The 22483-nt window shown below is 44.4% G+C and overlaps 1 protein-coding gene across 1 annotated transcript in view; it reads right to left on the bottom strand.

Moving 5' to 3' along the window:
- LOC126267763 (gustatory and odorant receptor 63a-like) overlaps nucleotides 1-20746 on the bottom strand; it is a 122019-nt gene extending 101273 nt beyond the window's left edge. Inside the window, exon 1 of the mRNA XM_049973066.1 lies at nucleotides 20527-20746. Coding sequence (XP_049829023.1) covers nucleotides 20527-20746 — 220 coding nt within the window. The remainder of the gene's footprint in view (nucleotides 1-20526) is intronic.
- Nucleotides 20747-22483: the final 1737 nt, after the last annotated feature.

A 22483-nucleotide genomic window follows, 5' to 3' on the forward strand; every position in this document is an offset into this window, starting at 1 on the left:
TAAAGGAACACTAGCTAATACTTACTTCCGAAACGAATAGACGAAAACGAAGGGACTGCCATGTATGTTCCAAAAACAAAAAAATGAGAACAGTATACTTAATGTGCAAGTCTTGTGGAGTTGCGTTACATCTTGGTGACTGTCTTGCTGCATATCATACGAAAAAGAAGTACTAAGTACCAATGACAATGCAGATACGCAAATATAAAACAAATGTTGTGTTTATTTACGTATGTATACCTTCGAAACTTTATGAGAGTAGTGGAACAGGGTTGTGAACTTACGAGATTAGCATAACTTAATAATCTTATAATCTCCCGATAATGTCAAGAACGGCCAGCGGCAAGAAAAGTAATCCGAACTAGCGATGCCGGCGCCAGGCGAATATATTTGTACGAGACGTGCGGACGGCAAAATGGTGACATCGCATTTAAATCGAGCAGCTCACAAACAGACTCGCAAGCAGTTCACAGAATACCATGTGACGAAATCAGTTTCTATCTCATACGAAAGAAAAACGTAAATGGGAGCATTTACCCAACTCAGTATGACCAAAAATCAAGCAGAATACGAGCAACGCATTTACATCGAAATTCCAATATTGGGTTTTACAAATTAATACACATTAGCACCAGGCTCTCAAAGGCAGCCACTAAATCATCCTAAAATGGAAACATTATCCTAGTATTTCGAAAACCAATAATCCGAATTTTTGCACCATATTTCTCGTACTCAGACTTCACTGCGAAGGCACTTCGAGCGCTCCTGTCGTTCTATTTCCACGACGTAACACGGACCTTGCACTTCTGATATTCTGGTGTTCTGTGGTGCAAAGCGGACTGAGGTCACAGCGCCGAAACCTGCCCGAAGCAAACAGAACCGTGTCATCTAGATGCTGACTAGCGCTTACGTAGTACTGTCAACATAAAGACGATTAAGATGTAACTCCAGGTACGGAAGTACCCTCGTAATAAATTTCCCGGCAAAAATCTCCGGTTTAGAGACTGTCTTTCTCCACATATTAACCACTCAAAGTACCATGTTATTAAAGTGATGTGCCTGTGAAGCGTCATATACACCGGAGTGAATGAAAACGAAGATAAGCGAACCAGCATTCCCAGATAATTCTTCAGCCTTCACTACAATTCGCTTGTACTCGAGAACAAGCCTTTACGCTGGAGGGAACAGAAGAACATACGAGGGAACGAGTGTTGCTTGTCGGCCTTAGGAACGATGTGCTATCGTTTTCCTGGCGCTAACAATCACCACACACGTTACACTCGTTACAACACTAGTCACAGGTACGACGAAAAACTGTGGTATTCAGACAGAATTAATTTGCATGGCAAGCGCGTTGGTTTTGACGATGCAAACAGTATTGTGTAGGAAAAGCACTTGCACGCAAGTGCGAAGCACTGAATTGCAGCTACGCCCCTCCTTACCATTATTCCAAAACTTTCTCGGTTGAAGCTTTTCGCCAGTTTCTCATTACAATTACTAACAATTGACGAACAACATAATGACAAGAAAGGCTAGTATTTGGACTTTGGTTATTAGGAACTGTATACATTTACTCAACTGTTACGCATTTGAATAGCTGCTGTATTTCGGACAGTTTGTGATTTCTGCAGTGACGTATGCGAAGCACTTGTAGGCTTTTATAGAAGTGCGCGTAAGGAAGATAACTCCAGTAAAGTAGGAGCAATGGATGTGAATATAGGTTTCCGTCCTCTGTTGGAGGTCAGACCATATCGTTTAGTTGACATGGTTGCGGTTGTTTGTCTTCTTCTCGTGCTGACTGGCGCCACTTGATTTCCCAAGCCTTGCCTGTCCGCTAGTGGCAGCAGCGGCGGTTATCGATATGTAGTAAATGTTGCCCAATCTTTGGGGCGACGTCGTGGTTCTTCTGGGTGGTGTAAGTGAGCAGTTCTGTTGGGGACTTACGAGGAGCCAGGTCTGCGCAGTGCGTGAACACGCCGGGACCGCTGGCGGCGCGCATGGACTGCCAGATCGAAGGCCTGTGGTCACGAGGGTGCACGACCTCGTCGCAAACCGGACCCTGCAAGCTGTAAGTTGGGTGCATTTGGATTCAAGTAGAGAAACCTCCACCATTGTGAGATCTTGCGATTCTTCAGTGACTTGCATTCATGTTGCTGCTCATAGTGTTGCCGAGGCAAAGAGCAGCAAGTGGAATGCTTGGGGAAGGTGGATCTGATTAGCATTCTTGGACTTCTAATTGCTATTTATTGTGTTCAGTTTGTTACTATTTGTTAAGTTCAACCAGCGGTATTTTTCCTGCCTCGTGGCCGTTAACGCCCCAGTTACCTACCCTGGAGCTACGGTCGCAGGCTCTCATCCTGCCTCGGGCATGGATGTGTGTGATGTCCTTAGGTTAGTCAGGTTTAAGTAGTCCTAAGTTCTAGGGGACTGATGACCTCAGATGTTAAGTCCCATGGTGCTCAGAGCCATTTTGAACCTACCCTGGGGGGTTGGTGTATGTAATGGCAGTGTACGTTTCTTCGCCTTGCCACTGCTGTCCGGTGAGGCATGTAGTTTGACAGTTTTCTTGATTGTAAGTTGGTTGGCGATTCTTCTGCTCTGGTGCTAGTTATTCCTTTCTCGTTCTGCACGCTCTAAGCACATTATTCTGAGGGCGGAGTCCAGACCGCCGCTTCCGGCTTTGGCGTATTTTTACATCTTCGCATTTGGTCTATTGGACGTCAGGTAGCCTCAGCAAGATTATCATTAGTCATTCGTTAGACTTAGTCTGAGTTACCATCTTGTGAAGTGACTGCAACTCTTGGCTGCCGATCTCATCGCTCGCCAAAGTGTTTTTTGCCTGACCTACTCAGAGGTCGATTCCTGGTGCACCGTCTGTGACTGGCCCTTGTGTTTTATTATTGTATTTGCTATTTTACTGTATGTTACAAATTTTTTTTATATAATTGCCATTCTTGGCGTTACAGCAGGTTTACGTGCTGTGCTACCAAGTTTACCATCATTTTGTCTCACCCATTTGGTGAGCAGCTGCCAGTTTTTTTTTAATTAAACTGTGCTACTGCATTGCTGTTTGACAGTGTGTTTGTTATTTTTTTTATAACTGCCGTTCTTGGCGTTAGACGCTTTCAGCCGTGACTTTGGTTACTTGCCTTAATATTCTAATTGGGATCACATTGGCTAGTTTTTAAAACATTATTTGCTGTGTCTGCACTTATGCTCACTTGGTAAATTTTGACGCACTGAAAGCACTATTAATTACATAGTTTCCAGAATGAGATTTTCATTCTGCAATGGAGTGTGCTCTGATATGAAACTTCCTGGCAGATTAACACTGTGTGCCAAATAGACACTCGAACTCGGGACCTTTGCCTTTCGCGAGCAAGTGCTCTACACAGTTGTTTATTCTTTCATTAATAACGCGTGATATCTTTATTTATTGCTGAGTCTGGAATTACCGTTTTAAATTAAATGTTTGTAATTGCAAAAGGGAACCAATAGTAACTGATTGTGACCCCGTCCACAATCGTAACCGAAGCCTGCCTTCCTTGACTACCAACTTTCAGTTTATTAGAGGGCAGTTAGGATGATCGTGGGACAACGACTTTCGTTTTTTGGTTGTTACATCAAAAACCTCTAAAATAGCAGTGATACGTCAGACACATCGGCCGTGCAATTACAGCCATAGTAATGAACGTAAGCAATCAAGTCTGTCGTACATTTTTAATGTTTCTCAGCATAATTGGTACTCAGGGTTGTCAGAAACAGTCCAGAGAGCTTCCAAGGTTGTTGAACGGTACGTCGTGCTGAGAAATAATTGTAAAAATAAACCGATACGTTGCACCGTTTTCGAATTAATTAGTATTGAAGCTGGCCAATCAGATCTTTGCAGAAGCAAATTCAGACGGCCCGCCAAACATGGTCTTCACTTGGTTTCCTAAAACCGAACAAGAGAGAGATATGAAAGTTGGACATGGGGCTGTAGTAAAGATCGGACCCGAGCCAAAGGCTGAGCAGTCTCGTGGACCATCATCTACGCTATGAGAACAGTTGACAGCATTTGCATTTGGCGAGCCGCTTGAGTTTGCGCGCACAACAGCCTCATTGCCTGACTTCAATGCCAATTAGGTCGGAAACGACAAAACGTATTGAATTTTTTTCTGAACTGTTGCCCTTAAAAGCTTTTCAGAGAGTTTCTGACCACCCTGTATATTCACATCTATTTACTCCTAAGGAAATTCATCAAACGGTTACTTTTGAATAAAAACAGTACAAAGCGTGGGCTTTTTCACCCCGTTTGCGCTTTCATAGAAGCATGTAATGAATTTATCGTCTTTGTCGTGAAATAGGTACATATAATAAATTTTAACATATTAAAGGGCATACGCGATATATCGATTACATATCGCTGAGGCAGTGCAATGGTGGGCAGTTGTTGCTCGGGGGGTGTGGTGAGCGTACTGTAAGACCTTCGGTACACACACCATCATATTATTTGACTTGTCGCTCTAACGAAGTAGGTGAGTGTCAGCAATACGTCTCGTGGTCTTATCGTGGCGTGTTTATCTTCTGCCGTTAGGTCAGACAATAGAAATGCCACTTGCACGCTTAGAGTAGCAGATTGACAGTGACCAACTTTAAACAGAACTTGATTAATTTTGACACACATTTATTAAAATAATAACAATCATAAACCTTACTTAACTTGATTCTGGATGCTGTTTACAATTGACAATCTGAAGTTCCTTTGGTCTTGGTACGTTATTCTCACATATCTCTGATACTTGACGAAGTGTCTATACATTTCTCTTCATGGCTGTGTACAGGAATATGGCAATCTTATTAGGCGCATGCTCAAACTTGACTACAGACTAATGCAGACTGACTAATTGGAGAGAAGTCTTCCGAAGTAAAAGTGATTTCAGGTGTGCCGCAGGGGAGTGTCACAAGGACCGTTGCTATTCACAATATACATAAATGACCTGGTGGATTACATCGGAAGTTCACTGACGCTTTTTGCAGATGATGCTGTGGTGTATCGAGAGGTTGCAACAATGAAAAATTGTACTGAAATGCAGGAGGATCTGCAGCGAATTGACGCATGGTGCCGGGAATGGCAATTGGATCTCAATGTAGACAAGTGTAATGTGCTGCGAATACATAGAAAGATAGATCCCTTATCATTTAGCTACAAAATAGCAGGTCAGCAACTGGAAGCAGTTAATTCCATAAATTATCTGGGAGTACGCATTAGGAGTGATTCAAAATGGAATGATCATATAAAGTTGATCGTTGGTAAAGCAGATGCCAGACTGAAATTCATTGCAAGAATCCTAAGGAAATGCAATCCGAAAACAAAGGAAGTAGGTTACAGTACGCTTGTTCGCCCACTGCTTGAATACTGCTCAACAGTGTGGGATCCGTACCAGATAGGGTTGATAGAAGAGATAGAGAAGATCCAACGGAGAGCAGCGCGCTTCGTTACAGGATGATTTAGTAATCGCGAAAGCATTACGGAGATGATAGATAAACTCCAGTGGAAGACTCTGCAGGAGAGACGCTCAGTAGCTCGGTACGGGCTTTTGTTAAAGTTTCGAGAACATACCTTCACCGAAGAGTCAAGCAGTATATTGCTCCCTCCTACGTATATCTCGCGAAGAGACCATGAGGATAAAATCAGAGAGATTAGAGCCCACACAGAAGCATACCGACAATCCTTCTTTCCACGAACAATACGAGACTGGAATAGAAGGGAGAACCGATAGAGGTACTCAGGGTACCCTCCACCACACACCGTCAGGTGGCTTGCGGAGTATGGAAGTAGATGTAGATCGGAGGTCTGTACACTCGTTATAATACCTCACGCATTCAGGTATCACTGCGCGTGTGTGTGATCCGCGAGGAGAAAAGGTTCTACATTAGCAGCAATCTCATTGGTTGCGAGATGCACTCCTGGAAATGGAAAAAAGAACACATTGACACCGGTGTGTCAGACCCACCATACTTGCTCCGGACACTGCGAGAGGGCTGTACAAGCAATGATCACACGCACGGCACAGCGGACACACCAGGAACCGTGGTGTTGGCCGTTGAATGGCGCTAGCTGCGCAGCATTTGTGCACCGCCGCCGTCAGTGTCAACCAGTTTGCCGTGGCATACGGAGCTCCATCGCAGTCTTTAACACTGGTAGCATGCCGCGACAGCGTGGACGTGAACCGTATGTGCAGTTGACGGACTTTGAGCGAGTGCGTATAGTGGGCATGCGGGAGGCCGGGTGGACGTACCAGTACATCGATGTTGTCGCCAGTGGTCGGCGGAAGGTGCACGTGCCCGTCGACCTGGGATCGGACCGCAGCGACGCACGGATGCACGCCAAGACCGTAGGATCCTACGCAGTGCCGTAGGGGACCGCACCGCCACTTCCCAGCAAATTAGGGACACTGTTGTTCCTGGGGTATCGGCGAGGATCATTCGCAACCGTCTCCATGAAGCTGGGCTACGGTCCCGCACACCGTTAGGCCGTCTTCCGCTCACGCCCCAACATCGTGCAGCCCGCCTCCAGTGGTGTCGCGACAGGCGTGAATGGAGGGACGAATGGAGACGTGTCGTCTTCAGCGATGAGAGTCGCTTCTGCCTTGGTGCCAATGATGGTCGTATGCGTGTTTGGCGCCGTGCAGGTGAGCGCCACAATCAGGACAGCATACGACCGAGGCACACAGGGCCAACACCCGGCATCATGGTGTGGGGAGCGATCTCCTACACTGGCCGTACACCTCTGGTGATCGTCGAGGGGACACTGAATAGTGCACGGTACATCCAAACCGTCATCGAACCCATCGTTCTACCATTCCTAGACCGGCAAGGGAACTTGCTGTTCCAACAGGACAATGCACGTCCGCATGTATCCCGTGCCACCCAACGTGCTCTAGAAGGTGTAAGTCAACTACCCTGGCCAGCAAGATCTCCGGATCTGTCCCCCATTGAGCATGTTTGGGACTGGATGAAGCGTCGTCTCACGCGGTCTGCACGTCCAGCACGAACGCTGGTCCAACTGAGGTGCCAGGTGAAAATGGCATGGCAAGCCGTTCCACAGGACTACATCCAGCACCTCTACGATCGTCTCCATGGGAGAATAGCAGCCTTCATTGCTGCGAAAGGTGGATATACACTGTACTAGTGCCGACATTGTGCATGCTGTGTTGCCTGTGTCTATGTGCCTGTGGTTCTGTCAGTGTGATCATGTGATGTATCTGACCCCAGGAATGTGTCAATAAAGTTTCCCCTTCCTGGGACAATGAATTCACGGTGTTCTTATTTCAATTTCCAGGAGTGTATAATAAATTATGGTAATAACTCAGGGAGCAATAAGATGCCACTCTATTGTGAGAAAATGCCAAAGAAGAAACGGCATCAACGCGAGCCAGACACCGCTGAAGTGCGATAGATCAAATCTCCGTCCGGTCATTCCGATTTAAGTTTTCCGTCACCTTCCTAAATCCAGGCATATACTGAGATGGTTCCTTTGAGAAGGGCGCAGCCAGTTTCCTTCCCCATCCTTCCGTATTCTCAGATTTCGTCTCTAAAGACTCCGATTAGCGCAGCAGCGGGGGGGGGGGGGGGGGGGGGGGGGGGGGGGGAATAGTCGGAACAGCTATCTAATAAATAAAGTTTCCCCTTCCTGGGAGAATGAATTGACGGTGTTCTTATTTCAATTTCCAGGAGTGTATATTAATACGCTGATCGGCGGAAGCAGAATTTGGTCCGTCTCTAAGACAGCGCCATCTCGTAGTGCGGAGACGGACGAGCGCTGCGCCTGCGCTGTTGTGCTTAGCGTGGCGCGCTCTGGTGGGAAAGTCCTGTACGCGCTGACTACGCGGAACTATGTACACATCAGGAGGTGGCAGGAGTAGCGCGCTAGAGGCTGGCAGTGTCTGCTGCGATGCTCCGGAGTGAGCAGTCGCTCAGAATTAAATATTCACTGAAATAATTTCATTGTTGTGTATTAATGATTTGTGGAAGAAATAACATTCGAAGTAAAATTAATTAAGAAAATGCTACAAATATGAAATTTTGGTTCAAATGGCTCTGAGCACTATAGGACTTAACGTCTGAGATCATCAGTCCCCAAGAACTTACCACTACTTAAAAGTAACTAACCTAAGGACATGACACACATCCATGCCCGAGGCAGAATTCGAACCTGCGACCGCAGCGACCGCGCGGTTCCAGACTAAAGCGCCTAGAGTAGCTCGGCCACCCCGGATCGCTTTGGAACTCTGTACATTGTGCACAACCATTACCGGGCCGTCATCTGGCCCGCCATCGCAGATACAACTGATGGCAGTGAAGTATCGGTTGTGTGGAATCAGTGAAATACCACTGGTGGACGTGGAGACGCGACAGAATGGCAAGAAAGGGGCCCTTGTATTTCGATGTGTCCAGGACCATACCGTACATAAAGTTGCCCGAATTGTTGATTTATCAACGCGGACTGTTCAGCGTTCCTACAAGGAATAATTTCAGACTCGCAGATCCTAACGAACAAGGGACAGAGACGAATGTGATGCCGCGTGACGATCGATTTCCGATTTCTGAGGAACTGCTGCTCTCAGTGAACACGGGTCCATCTCAGTTTCCGAGCGAATGCTTCAGAGGGAACTTCATGCAGTGGACCTTCGGAGTTGGGTACCTCTATAGAAGCCCATTGCTCACAGTCGCATATCAGGCTGCACGTCCTTAATGGCCAAGCAACGCAGGAAGTGGACAATAGCTGACTGGAAGTGTGTATTGTAGTCCGACCAGTCCTAATTTTATCTCTCTTCATATGATGCAAGTTGTCAAGGGCACTCACGAGGTTACGAGGAGCCTAACCCATAGTATGTTGTTGGTTGTAGTTTAGGCCACAGATGGTTCGATGAAGTTTTGGGGTTTTATCGTACCGCGATTTGGGACTACTCATTCTGGTTACCGCGAATATGAAGCAGGACTACGAGCAGAGAGAAAAGCGTATGATAAGGTACCCACAAAACATGTGAGAAGAGTTGAAAGAGTTAGAGTTCGACCAAAGACTGCTAGTGGCTGTTAAGGAATTGCACGAAAATAACACAGGGACAACAGATTGGGAATAGCTGGACAGAAGAATGCGAGGTGAATAAAAGTCTGTGTCAGGGATGTCACCGACCCTCTTTAAGCTGTATCTAGGATCAGTATTGCAATCCTAGCATAGAAAGTTTCAGCTTGTGAGAGTGACGGTATGGCGAGAAAAAGATATTTAGCCTGTAATTTGCAAAAATCAGGACCGTACTACCAGAGGGTTAAGATGATATGAGCTACATATAAAATAAATAATTTGGAGGTAGGTCGAGAAGTACTTGTAGCTGTGGAAAAGGCAAAATACTTTGGGATATTGTTTAATAAATAGGGCACAAATAAAGATGAAATAGTCCACAGTGTAGTTTATACGCTCTTCACGATGTGTACGTTGTGGACACTTCTGTCTTTCAAGATAATAACAGCTGTGAGCATAAGCAACACTCATACGCTCATGGTTTGACGAATGCTCAGCCACACTGTTGCACCTCGACTAACGCACTAAATCATTCGATCTTAATCCCATAGAAAATCTTTGAGACTATTTTTAGTGCTGAATGAAATGTAGCACTCAACATTCCAACTGTTTTGTAGCTCTACGGGATCCAATCATCATAACTGGATTCAACTGGATACGATGTAACTGAAGAAACTTGTAGACTCTCCTCCTCATCGAACTGAGATCATTATCGAGTCTAGAGGAGCTGTTACACGGTATTAAGGCGATGGTTACTGGGGATGACAATTTTTTTGGCTGGTGCACTTATCAATGAAATACAAGTGTATAAGAAAAATAATGGAACTGGTTTTTATGTACGAAAAGTTTTATTTTTTTCAGAAACAATACACATCGGTGGAGTAGTCGTTCCCAATCTAGCAGCGCTGAAAGGCTTCAAATCGTAGGGCTTCTGACATGTTGGTCATATTCTTTTGAATGTTCTCCAGAGTACCAAAATGACGTCCTTTTAAGACATTTTTCAATTCCTATAAAATAAAAAGGTCACAAATTCTCCGACCAGGTGAATAGGGGGGCTGTGGAACAACTGGAATGCCTTTTGAGGTCAACAGTTCCATGATGGAAGTGGCCGGGTGACATGGAGCATAGTCACGATGCAGGAGCCCTTTGTCTGCTGTGTCTGGTCTCATTCGATTCACCCTTCTCCTGATCCTTTCAAAACATCTTTGTTAAACGCTTGGTTCGCAGTTTGTCCCATACTCTCAAAAAAGAAAATCAGCGTTCTTCTGAGATTGATTTGCTCGTTCCTCGAGTATCTCACTGTGCTACTCATAACTTTGCCACCTGCTCTCAGTATCGTACTTAAAAACCCAGTATTCATCACCTATGATCGCACGACTGAACCAGGCACCCTGTGGACACCGTACGACTGAAACATTCATGATCATTGACAATCCTCTCACGAAAATCAACGCAAACGTCTCTTCGATTGTCCCTCTGCTCAGCTGTCAGGTTTTTCAGCACCATATTGGTACAACCTGTAGTATTCCAACCTAACCAAGACCTCGACCTACGATTGCAAACTACCTGTCACCACGGACACGGTTTTCGCTATCACATTCGTCGGCTTCACCATTTCACAAAGAAACTGTTGTATTCCAATGTAACCTATATCTCCGGCTATGATACAGACCTATCTGTCACCACTGACAAGTTTCTCGCTATCACATTCGCTCTCTGCGCCAACTCACAGACTAACTGTTGCATTCCACCAAAACTTAGCCACCGTTTTTCGCTGTCAGACCCTTCAACGTCGCCAACTCACAACCAAACTGTAGCAATCTGTCGTAATGTATAACTTGGGTACCGAGAGAGGTGGCGCAGTTTTCAGCACACTGGACTCTCATTCGGGAGGACGACTGTTCGACCCAGCTTCTGGCCATCCTGATTTAGGTTTCCCGTGATTTCCCTTAATCGCTCTAGGCAAATGCCGGTTTGGGTCCTTTGAAAGGACACGCCGATTTCCTTCTCCGTCCTTCCCTAATCCGTTGAGACTGATGACCTCGCAGTTTGGTCTCTTCCCCCAAACAACCCAACCCAACATTTCGTGCCACGCTCCTGTACAGACTGCCACCACGAACACGTTTTTTTACTACCACATTCGATGGTTTCGCCGACTCACAAACAAATAGTTGCATTCCAACGTAAAATGGGCCTCGGGCTACGATAGGGCCAATATTTCATCACAACATGTTTTTACTATTCTAACCTAATCTATCTTTCGCTACAATGTTCATTCAATTTGTCAAGTAAACACGTGCCTTCCCATCTAACTCGCACTTCGGTCTACGATAGCGTCAATCTTTCACCAGTGACATGTTTTTAGCTGTCACATTCTAGGCTCCGCCATTTCGCAACCAAACTGTTGACTTACAAACTAACGTTGACCTCAAGCTGTGGTACAGATCAGTCTGTCACTACAGACACGTCTTCCACTATCATATTCGTTGACTTCCCCAACTCACAACATGCCTGTTCATTCCAATGTGAAGCTTTGATCAAAATTTGATGTATGGTGAAAGTATTTAACAGGTTACGCATGATCCTTATTATTAAATGTCAGTTTGATGTCAAACAGCAAGGACACGTTCGTCATTTTCGTCGATCTTTGAAGTTGAAGGTCTTCTTGTGCTAATTTCATTTCAACGTGTTCTCGGCCCTTCGAAACTGATTTATGCCAGCGAAAAACTTGTGCTCTTCAGGAATGTTCCCCATAGGCCTGTTTCAAATTTGCAAAGGCCACACTCGTGGATTCCCCAAGTTTAACATCATACTTGATGGCACAACTTTCCTCTAAATTCCGCTATTCCATTTTCGGTAACACGCAACGAAAACACAACTTCACTGACGTTGCCCACAAAAATAACGTGATTGCTGAATGGACCAGAAACTCGTACTGAGCTCCTGGAAGAGATGAACACATTTGTTTACAAGTAGAAACACTGCGCGTTGCCAGATCGCTCGTAATATTGTCAGTCTCATTACTTTTTCTGACACGCTTCGTATAAACTTGGTGCAAGAGAACTTTCTATGTTCGCAGTAAAATAAATGATTGAAGTAGGAAAAAAGCAGCACTTCGTTCAGCTAGCAAAAGCAAGGAGAAAATAGATTAAGGTCAGCCAGCGGCAATACCTGTATGCATGCCGTCTATGGGCAGCAGACCCAACACCCTCATCAGAGTGAAGGAAGGTTTGAGGTCGGTCGTGAAGGCCCCCGGCGTGAAAGCTTTCTTCTTCTGTGGTCTCGCACCGCTGCAGTGCACGATATCCGTTACCTGTGAGTGTGGGGCCCATGCTATGGCTCTCATCCTGCTCCCAGTGGTCTACGACGTCTCCTGTTGATTCACTGCAACAGATATTTATGTCATCATCTGCTAACTTTAATGAGGTAGATTCCTGTTCAGGTAGCTCATTTTGTAAAACACCTCCCAGGCGAAGTGGTTTGAGTTCTAGCTCTATTGTGGAATGTAGATTTAATTTGTCAGAAAATTTCATTATTGCGGACATGTTTCTATAGCAACTCTGATTCAAGAAACAGTCTCAGTCTACATGTGACCTGCTCTTCTCCAAAGTTACAGACACGAAATTTAAATGACAGGAAGAAGATGCTCTGATATGCAAATGATTAGCTTTTCAGAGCATTCACACAAGGCTGGCGCCGGTGGCGACACCTACAACGTGCTGACATGAGGAAAGTTTCCAACCGATTTCCCATACACAAACAGCAGTTGACCGGCGTTGCCTGGTGAAACGTTGTTGTGATGCCTCGTGCAAGGAGGAGAAATGCGTACCATCACGTTTCCGACTTTGATAAAGGTCGAATTGAAGCCTATCGCAATTGCGGTTTATCGTATCACGACATTGCTGTTCGCGTTGGTCGAGATCCAATGACTGTTAGCAGGCTATAGAATCGGTGGGTTAAGGAGGGTTATACGGAACGCCCTGCTGGATCCCAACGGCCTCGTATCACTAGCAGTCGAGATGACAGGCATCTTATGCGCATGGCTGTAACGGATCATGCAGCCACGTCTCGATCCTTGAGTCAACAGATGGGGACGTTTGCAAGACAACAACCATCTGCACGAACTGTTCGACGACGTTTGCAGCAGCATCGACTGTCGGCTCGGAGACCATGGCTGCGGTTACACTTACTTGACTGCGATGGTGTACTCAACGACGAACCTGGGTGCGCGAATGGCATAACGTCATTTTTTCGGATGAATCCAGGTTCTGTTTACAGCATCATGATGGTCGCATCCGTGTTTGGCGACATCCCAGTGAACACACATTGGAAGCGTGTATTCGTCATCGCCATACTGGCGTAGCACCCGGCGTGATGGTATGGGGTGCCATTGGCTACACGTCTCGGTCACCCCTTGTTCTCATTGACGGCACTTTGAACAGTGGACGTTACATTTCAGATATGTTGCGACCCGTAGCTCTACCCTTCATTCGGTCCCTGCGAAATCCTACATTTCAGCAGGATAACGCACGACCGCATGTTGCAGGTCCTGTACGGGCCTTCCTGGATGCAGAAAACGTTCCACTGCTGCCTTGGCCAACACATTCTCCAGATCTCTCACCAACTGAAAACGTCTGGTCAATGGTGGCCGAGCAACTGGCTCATCACAATTCGCTAGTCACTATTCTTGAACTGTGGTATCGTGTTGAAGCTGCATGGGCAGCTGTACCTGTACATGCCATCCAAGCTCTGTTTGATTCAATGCCCAGGAGTATCAAGGCCGTTATTACGGCCAAAGGTGGTTGTTCTGGGTCCTGATTTCTCAGGATCTATGCACCAAAATTTCGTAAAAATGTAATCAGATGTCAGTTCTAGTATAATATATTTGTCCAATGAATACCCGTATATCATCTGCATTTCTTCTTGCTGTAGCAATTTTAATGGCCAGTAGTGTATGTCTGGTAAAGTTCTATGAAATGGCAGAGCATTTTGTCACAGAGCATCGTTACTGAAATGCCCGATGCCCACAGCTGTTGTAGACAGAGCTGGAATCAAATCCATCAGCCAATTAACTGTTGGCAACGATATGAAACGGTCTTGTAGCAGCTGCTTCAGGAACGAGAATAAAAAAAGTCTTTACAGCCGTTACAATCATGTGAAGGATTGTGCTAGCAATGAAGTCCATTTACCTTTAAATTAGTGGTTTGATCGTGGCCTTAGAAGCACTAGACCGAAATTTATTCAGTCACCGTCGTCACTTCCAATAACGCATCTCAAACAATTCGACAATATCTGCCTGGATATTGCTCTTCGAATGTTTCCCACCCTTTCTTAAAAAGATTTCATTATTATGTTTTACCTGCGTTATTGTATACAGAAGGTATCTAACTGAATTTAAATAATAGAATGCTTACCTTTTTACTAAGGAAGTCTCCAATTACTGTCTCTCAACATAGGATAACCCAAGTCCAACCTGTCTTTGACAGATAAACCGTTGCCATCTTGACAGTTGTATCGGACAACCACCCAAACCTCATAAATTTTCGTTAAAGCAGCCCAGTAATTGCTTTAAAGTAAGCGGCTAGGAAATTACTTGCGGTAACTTGAAACATGCCGGCAGCACAGACAAAGGTACAGCATTAAATGCCACCTCACACGCGACTCGCAAAGATGATAAAAGCTGCTTCAATTCGATAAATAGTAGGGTTTACACAGTGGTGATTATCATTGCGTGCTCAGTGCTTGTCCCTGACTTAGTTGACTAATCTGATAAGCGCCATCAACCCTGTACTGCATTGCGTGACAGCCGTCGTGGAGTAGCCGTATCAGATCAACGAAGCTACGTCGTCACAGAGACACTTGAACACCCTTTGCTATAGAATGTGAAGTATGTGTGCTTTCTGAATATTCAAACCAGTTTTCAGCGGAAATTTGTTCATCTCGTCCTGCAGTAGCACCAGCAGTAACTACTCTATGTCAGGGAGCAAAACGTAATTAACAAATAAATGAAGTGGACTAATGAAGAAAATTTATTCAGCGCTCCAGTACAGGTATATCGAGCGAGCTACTATTTGATGTTCACATATACGGGGTGGTCCATTGATCGCGACCGGGCCAAATATCTCATGAAATAAGCGTCAAACGAAAAAACTACAAAGAACGAAACTTGGCTAGCTTGAAGGGGGAAACCAGATAGCCCTATGGTTGGCCCGCTAGATGGCGCTGCCATAGGTCAAACGGATTTCAACTGCGTTTTTTTTTTTTTTTTTAAATAGGAACCCCCATTTTTATTACATATTCGTGTAGTACGTAAAGAAATATGAATGTTTTAGTTGGACCATCTTTTCGCTTTGTAATAGATGGCGCTGTAATAGTCGCAAACTCGGACTGAGCGTCTGGAAGAGATGCACACACCGGTCTACATAAGTAGAAACACTCTGCGTTGCCACATGGCTCGTAATATTGTCAGTCTCATTACTTTTTCCGACTCATAATGGCTCACAATTTTAGACGAACAGTTGGTAACAGGTAGGTTATTAAAATAAAATACAGAACGTAGGTATGTTTGAACATACTATTTCGGTTGTTCCAATGTGACTCATGTACCTATGTGAATTTATCATATCTGTGAAAGCATGCTGTTACAGCGTGACTACCTATAAATACCACATTAATGCAATAAATGCTCAAAATGATGTCCGTCAACCTCAATCCATTTGGCAATACGTGTAACGACATTCCTCTCAACAGCGAGTAGTTCGCCTTCCGTAATGTTCGCACATGCATTGACAATGCGCTGATGCGTGTTGTCAGACTTTGTCGGTGGATCACGATAGCAAATATCCTGCAACTTTCCCCACAGAAAGAAATCCGGGGACGTCAGATCCGGTGAACGTGCGGGCCATGGTATGGTACTTCGACGACCAATCCACTTCTCATGAAATATGCTATTCAATACCGCTTCAACCGCACCTGAGCTATGTGCCGGACATGCGTCATGTTGGAAGTACATCGCATTCTCTCATGCAGTGAAACATCTTGTCGTAACATCGGTAGAGCATTACGTAGGAAATCAGCATACATTGTACCATTTAGATTGCCATCGATAAAATGGGGGCCAATTATCCTTCCTCCCATAATGCCACACCATACATCAACCCGCTAAGGTCGCTGATGTTCCACCTGTCGCAGCCATCGTGGATTTTCCGTTGCCAAATAATGCATATTATGCCGGTTTATGTTTCCGCTGTTGGTGAATGACGCTTCGTCGCTAAATAGAACGCGTGCAAAAAATCTGTCATCGTCCCGTAATTTCTCCTGTGCCCAGTGGCAGAACTGTACACGACATTCAAAGTCGTCGCCGTGCTATTCCTGGTGCATAGAAATATGGTACGGGTGCAGTTGATGTTGATGTAACATTCTCAACAACGATGTTTTTGAGATTCCCGACTCTCGCGCAATTTCTCTGCTACTGATGTCCGTATTAGCCGCGACAGCAGCTAAAACACCTACTTGGGCATAATCATTTGTTGCAGGTCGTGGTTGACGTTTCACATGTGGCTGAACACTTCCTGTTTCCTTAAATAACGTAACTATCCGGCGAACGATCCGGACACTTGGATGATGTCGTCCAGGATACCGAGGAGCATACATAGCACACGCCCGTTGGGCATTTGGATCACAATAGCCATACATCAACAGGATATCGACATTTTCCGCAGTTGGTAAACGGTCCATTTTAACACGGGTAATGTATCACGAAGCAAATACCGTAGCACTGGTGGAATGTTACGTGATACCACGTAGTGATACGTTTGTGAGTATTACTGCGCCATCTATCACAAAGCGAAAAAAGTGGTCCAACTAAAACATTCATAATTCTTTGCGTACTACACGAATTTGTAATAAAAATTGGGGTTCCTATTAAAAATAGCTCATTTGATATCCGTTTGACCTGTCACAGCGCCATCTAGCGGGACAACCACTGCGCCATCTGGTTTCCCCCTTCAAGCTAGACGAGTTTAGTTCTTTGCAGTTTTTTCGTTTGATGCTTATTTCGTGAGATATTTGGCCCGGTCACTATCAATGGACCACCCTATACAGGGTGTTACAAAAAGGTACGGCCAAACTTTCAGAAAACATTCCTCATACACAAATAAAGAAAAGATGTTATGTGGGCATGTGTCCGGAAACGCTTAATTTCCATGTTAGAGCTCATTTTAGTTTCTTCCACCTACTCTCAATGGAGAACGTTATAATGGTTTCATACGGGATACTCTACCTGTGCTGCTAGAACATGTGCCTTTACAAGTACGACACAACATGTGGTTCATGCACGATGGAGCTCCTGCACATTTCACTCGAAGTGTTCGTACGCTTCTCAACAACAGATTCGGTGACCGATGGATTGGTAGAGGCGTAACAATTCCATGTCCTCCACGCTTTCCTGACTTCAACCCTCTTGACTTTCATTTATGGGGGCATTTGAAAGCTCTTGTCTTCGGAACCCCGGTACCAAATGTAGAGACTCTTCGTGCTCATATTGTGGAAGGCTGTGATACAATACGGCATTCTCCAGGGCTGCATCAGCGCATCAGGGATTCCGTGCGACGGAGGTTGGATGCATGTATCCTCGCTAACGGAGGACTTTTGAACATTTCCTGTAACAAAGAGTTTGAAGACACGCTGGTACGTTCTGTTGCTGTGTGTTTCCATTCCATGATTAATGTGATTTGAAGAGAAGTAATAAAATGAGCTCTAACATGGAAAGTAAGCGTTTCCGGACACATGTCCACATGACATATTTTCTTTGTTTGAGTCTGAGGAATGTTTTCTGAAAGTTTGGCCATACCTTTTTTGTAACACCCTGTTTACATAAGGCATCTAGCTTACTGAGTCGTTTTCTGAGTCCTTCTATGACTTTTGTCAAGTTACGCAATGTCATTTACACGTCTAAAATGTGCAAAAATACGTCAGAAACACAAAAAGGCAATGTTTATGTCAACTGTCACTGTATAATTTCTACACACACATATGTGTAAATATTGGTGTTTAAAACATGTCTGTGGGGTCTCAAATAAAGTGTGTCATGTCCACATATAAATTGTTACAAAACACATGTGGCAAAAAACCGACGTCCGAAGTACGTAGTTATCATTTACATTTTTAAGTCGACACTTGGTGTAAGGTACAACAGATCTTCAAATTAAATATTTCAAAGTCTAAATTTTTCCATGACGCTTGTGAAATCTCACGATCTTAATTCGATGTCAGGAATACCAAAAATGCATGTTTATATCAAGTGTCCCAATATTACGAGGGTTGTTGAGAAAGTAAGTTCCGGTCAGTCGCGAAATGGTAACCACAGTGAAAACCAGAAACGTTTTATTTGCAACAGTTAGGTACACCTTCCACCTACTTCTCTGCATAGTCGCCGCTCCAATTTCGAGTGTTGTCGTAGTGTTGTATCAACTTTCCAATATCCTAGTCATAGAAAGCAGCCGCCTGTGCTTTCGGCCAGTTATCTGCACTGGTCTGCAGCTCGTTGTCTGTGAAAAAATTTTGTCTTCATAGCCATCGGTTCTCGAGAGCAGAGGTGAGACTCAGGGGGAGCCAATTACGGACTGTATTGAGGGTGAATAAACACTTCTCATGGGAAACGCTGCAGGTGCGTCTTCATTGCCCTTCCAGTGTGCTGCCGAGAAATGGCATGAAGAAGAAACTGCCCGACAGTTGTGTTATGTGGGCAGCATGACATAGGCGAAATCTCTGACCAGGCCCTCATACTTGGCGGGAGACGCTATTCCCTAGGGATTTTTACGTGCTCACTGTTCACTCAAAACCGAAAAGAGCATTGCGACACGATCGACGGGTATACTAGAGACACTACCCAACATATCTGCGCAAAGCTTTATCGGATTTTCCCAGTGGTTTCCATTTCGCGACCGATCGGAGCTTACTTTCTGGACAACCCTCGTATTTCCACACACACACACACACACACACACACACACACAGACACACACACCTCTCCATGAAAATTGGTGCCTAAAACATCGCTATCGATTTTCAAAGTAAGTATCCCAATGTTACTTGCATTTCTAATAGTTACAAAATACAAGTGAATAAAATATAATATCCTAATCAGATAGAAGACATTCCATTTTTAGACCTACAATTAATGTGACCTTCGAGTAAACTATTTACACGTGCAGATATAAGTTGTTCTACAATGCTTGTCAAGCATCACAATGTTAATTCTATATTTAAAATGTTTGTGAAAATACTTCACACACACACACACACACACACACACACACACACACACACTGCTGTGATGCAAATGCATTACTTGACAATTAAGTTTGAGCAAGAAAATTTTTGAAAATATTCAGTACCAGAGTCTATTGTTCAGTAACACCCCGTTGGCTATAAAGTATCTCAGCTTTATATAGACCTGAAACGGGTATGAATTCTTACTATCGTACGTCTTTAATGTCTATAAAATAGCTACAAAATATTTTCTTGAAATGAATAGTTGACTGTACGTAATTTTGTCGTCTCACTGAATACTAATTTCTTTTTAGTTGAATTTATAACCTCCACAAGTAACAAATACGTCATTTAAATCTTGTTAGTATATTATCGATGCTTTTATCGAAAGAGAAGAGCTCGGAGATGGTTCAGATCACTTTCTGTTAACGCTTAAGTTCATTTCTGAAAAATAATTTTTAATTATGTTATTTGACTGTATATCTCTGAATTTTTTCCGCAAAAATATTTCTTCAAGTTATGATCTGATAAATCTATTAGGATCATGATATATAAAATAATTATAATTTTCCTTTTTTCTAGCCACCTACAGTGCCACCTAGCACCGAACAAGTTTTGATTCACGCTCCAGAGAGGTTATTCTTCACTACTATGTTTAATACATAATTTCTTTGTGAATGACTTCTTCAAATTAAACAGTTTTAATACAGAACTTTTCCTGTAGTTAGTATCTTTTAAATAAACTGCTAGCAAGCTTGTACGCTTTTAATAAAAGTTATATAGAAAGAAAAATGTTTGCCGCAATATAGTAGACTATGTCAGTGAGCTACTGCACTACTCAAGAGACATACGCATCGCAAAAATTGTAGATCCATAGTTTATCATCCACATCTGCTAAGGTATTACAAGAACTGACCCGATATTCAATATTTTTCTTTCACGTTTTCAGAACAACGAACTAAAGTTTCTCTTGGAAGTACACTCCAACAACTTCGCCTGCCGCTGACCTCTGGCTTTTTCTCTTCTACTGACCCATACTGCCACTTGCTGCATCCGTATCCATAGATCATCGCTGGACCACCTTCTCGGGAACTTGCTCATTCAACGAGAAACAAATAGGAGTAAACAAAACCTTAATGCAGTTATTCGGAGCACAACATACAATTTAACAGTTAATATTTGAGGCTTACCTAACGTCGCTCCGTCTGGGTTTAAGTCCGTCCCAAACGTATGGTTTGGGTCATCGTCGACGTCGTCATTCCGTGACGTCCAGGGCGCCACCGTTGTGGTGTCCATGTGTTCCACCTCATCCGTAGGAGCGGAGGACATCTCGGCGACAGAAGTAACAGAGCAGTCCGTTGGTGCAGATGCACCTGAGCGAGCCAGCGGAGTAGGAACTAGCCCCACCATACCCGGCAACACGTTGTCTTCACTCTTGTCGTCTTGCACGTTCTGAAGTATTTGGGGGGGGGGGGGGGTGAGTTGTCTCGTTCTAAGACCGTACGTCGCCTCCCCTTGCGCCAACGTTGTTTACATGTCCATCTCTTTATGTTGGTAGACAGGAGGGAGTCGCGGAGGTCCGGGTGAAGGTGGTCGCGGGGACAGTGAGTGATGAGACGTTCATTCAATCGACCGGGAGGGGGTCAGCAGCTTGAATGTTGGCTCCAAGCGTCGTGTGATGTACATGCAAAAGTCTCCTTGGTCGACAGTGACTGTGCTGACTACCGACGGAGTGATGAAAGCATAGTCCGTGTTCGTTCACAAGCCAGGTCACTGACGACTTTGGCGTACACTGTGCTGCTTAAAACGGACAAAGGGATGCCCAAAATGCAGATACTTCGTCACGTAGAAAGCATTCCACTTCCAAAGCCTTTCGTCGAGTGTAGACCTTACAGAAGGTGAAACGTAGTGTGGGGTTGTCATGCTCTAGAGTCTAGCATACGCAAGCGACACGGAAGTGAAGGCCTTCAAAGTAAACAACAACGAGCCCGCCCGTTCCGCAAGCGGAGACACACAGTACGTACGCAGTGCACGGCTGCTAAAGCTGAACTGACTTACTGAGCTATCCAGTCCTGGCAGACTTCCTTCCTCCATTATCCTATCTCCTACCTTCAAACTTCAAGGATGTTCTCCTGAGCAACTTCCGGGACTAGCACTCCTGGAAGAAAATCTGTTGTGGACACATGGTTTAGCCACAGTCGGGGGGACGTTTCCAGAATGAATTTTCACTCTGCAGTGGAAATTAGTTTTTAACGTCCCGTCGACAATGAGGTCATTAGAGACGGAGCCCAAGTTAGTATTAGGAAAGGATGGGGAAGGAAATCAGCCGTGACTTTCAAACGAACTATCCCGGTCTTTGCCTGAAGCGATTTAGGGAAACCACGGAAAATATAAATCATGATACCCCGACGCGTTTTTGAACCGTCATCTTCCCGATTGTGAGTCCAGTGTGCTAACCACCGCACCACCTCGCTCGGTTGCAATAGCAAAAAGTTAGCATTATCAGCAGAAGATGACAAGCATTTTACATTGCAAGACAAATTTAATAGCCTAACACGGAGTCACTGTAATGACTGACTGACTTTGATACCAGTTCCAGAGACGAGATTTTTGGCAAATTTAGATGTGGGAGTGACATTGTTTACTTTGGTAACTTCCAACTACAATTGCATTTTAAGCTGTACGTTATGTAGGCAGTAGTGGCCATGTGTGTTTTGAGATGTAACAGAACAAATTTTTGTGCATATTCTCGAATTTAATTAATGGCACAAAGATCGACCTATATGTTTTGACTAACCTATAATTCATTTCAGTAATGGCAAAAAGACAGTTGCAAGTATTTAGATGAGTAATACAGACAATTTAAGACGGAAATACTTAATCTGGTGGACCATTGTGATTGCAAAGTGTGGTACAGATATTAATCTTTTACACTCTACGAGTTCTGTTTATCAGTAGTGCCAATATGCAAGCCATGGGTATGCTTTTTTAAAAATATATTATGGAACAGTTGGGTTATGATGGGTGGTTGATCGCAATAAAGACCTCGTCGAAACACCTTCTTCTAATCCTACATGGTGCCAGGTCAATTTCTTTGTCTCTGGCTACGTTTAGTGTGTTTGCTTTTCGTATGTTGAAGCATTATTA

Source organism: Schistocerca gregaria, chromosome 4 (genome assembly GCF_023897955.1).
Source record: "Schistocerca gregaria isolate iqSchGreg1 chromosome 4, iqSchGreg1.2, whole genome shotgun sequence".
In the NCBI taxonomy this organism is placed as follows: Eukaryota; Metazoa; Arthropoda; class Insecta; order Orthoptera; family Acrididae; genus Schistocerca; species Schistocerca gregaria.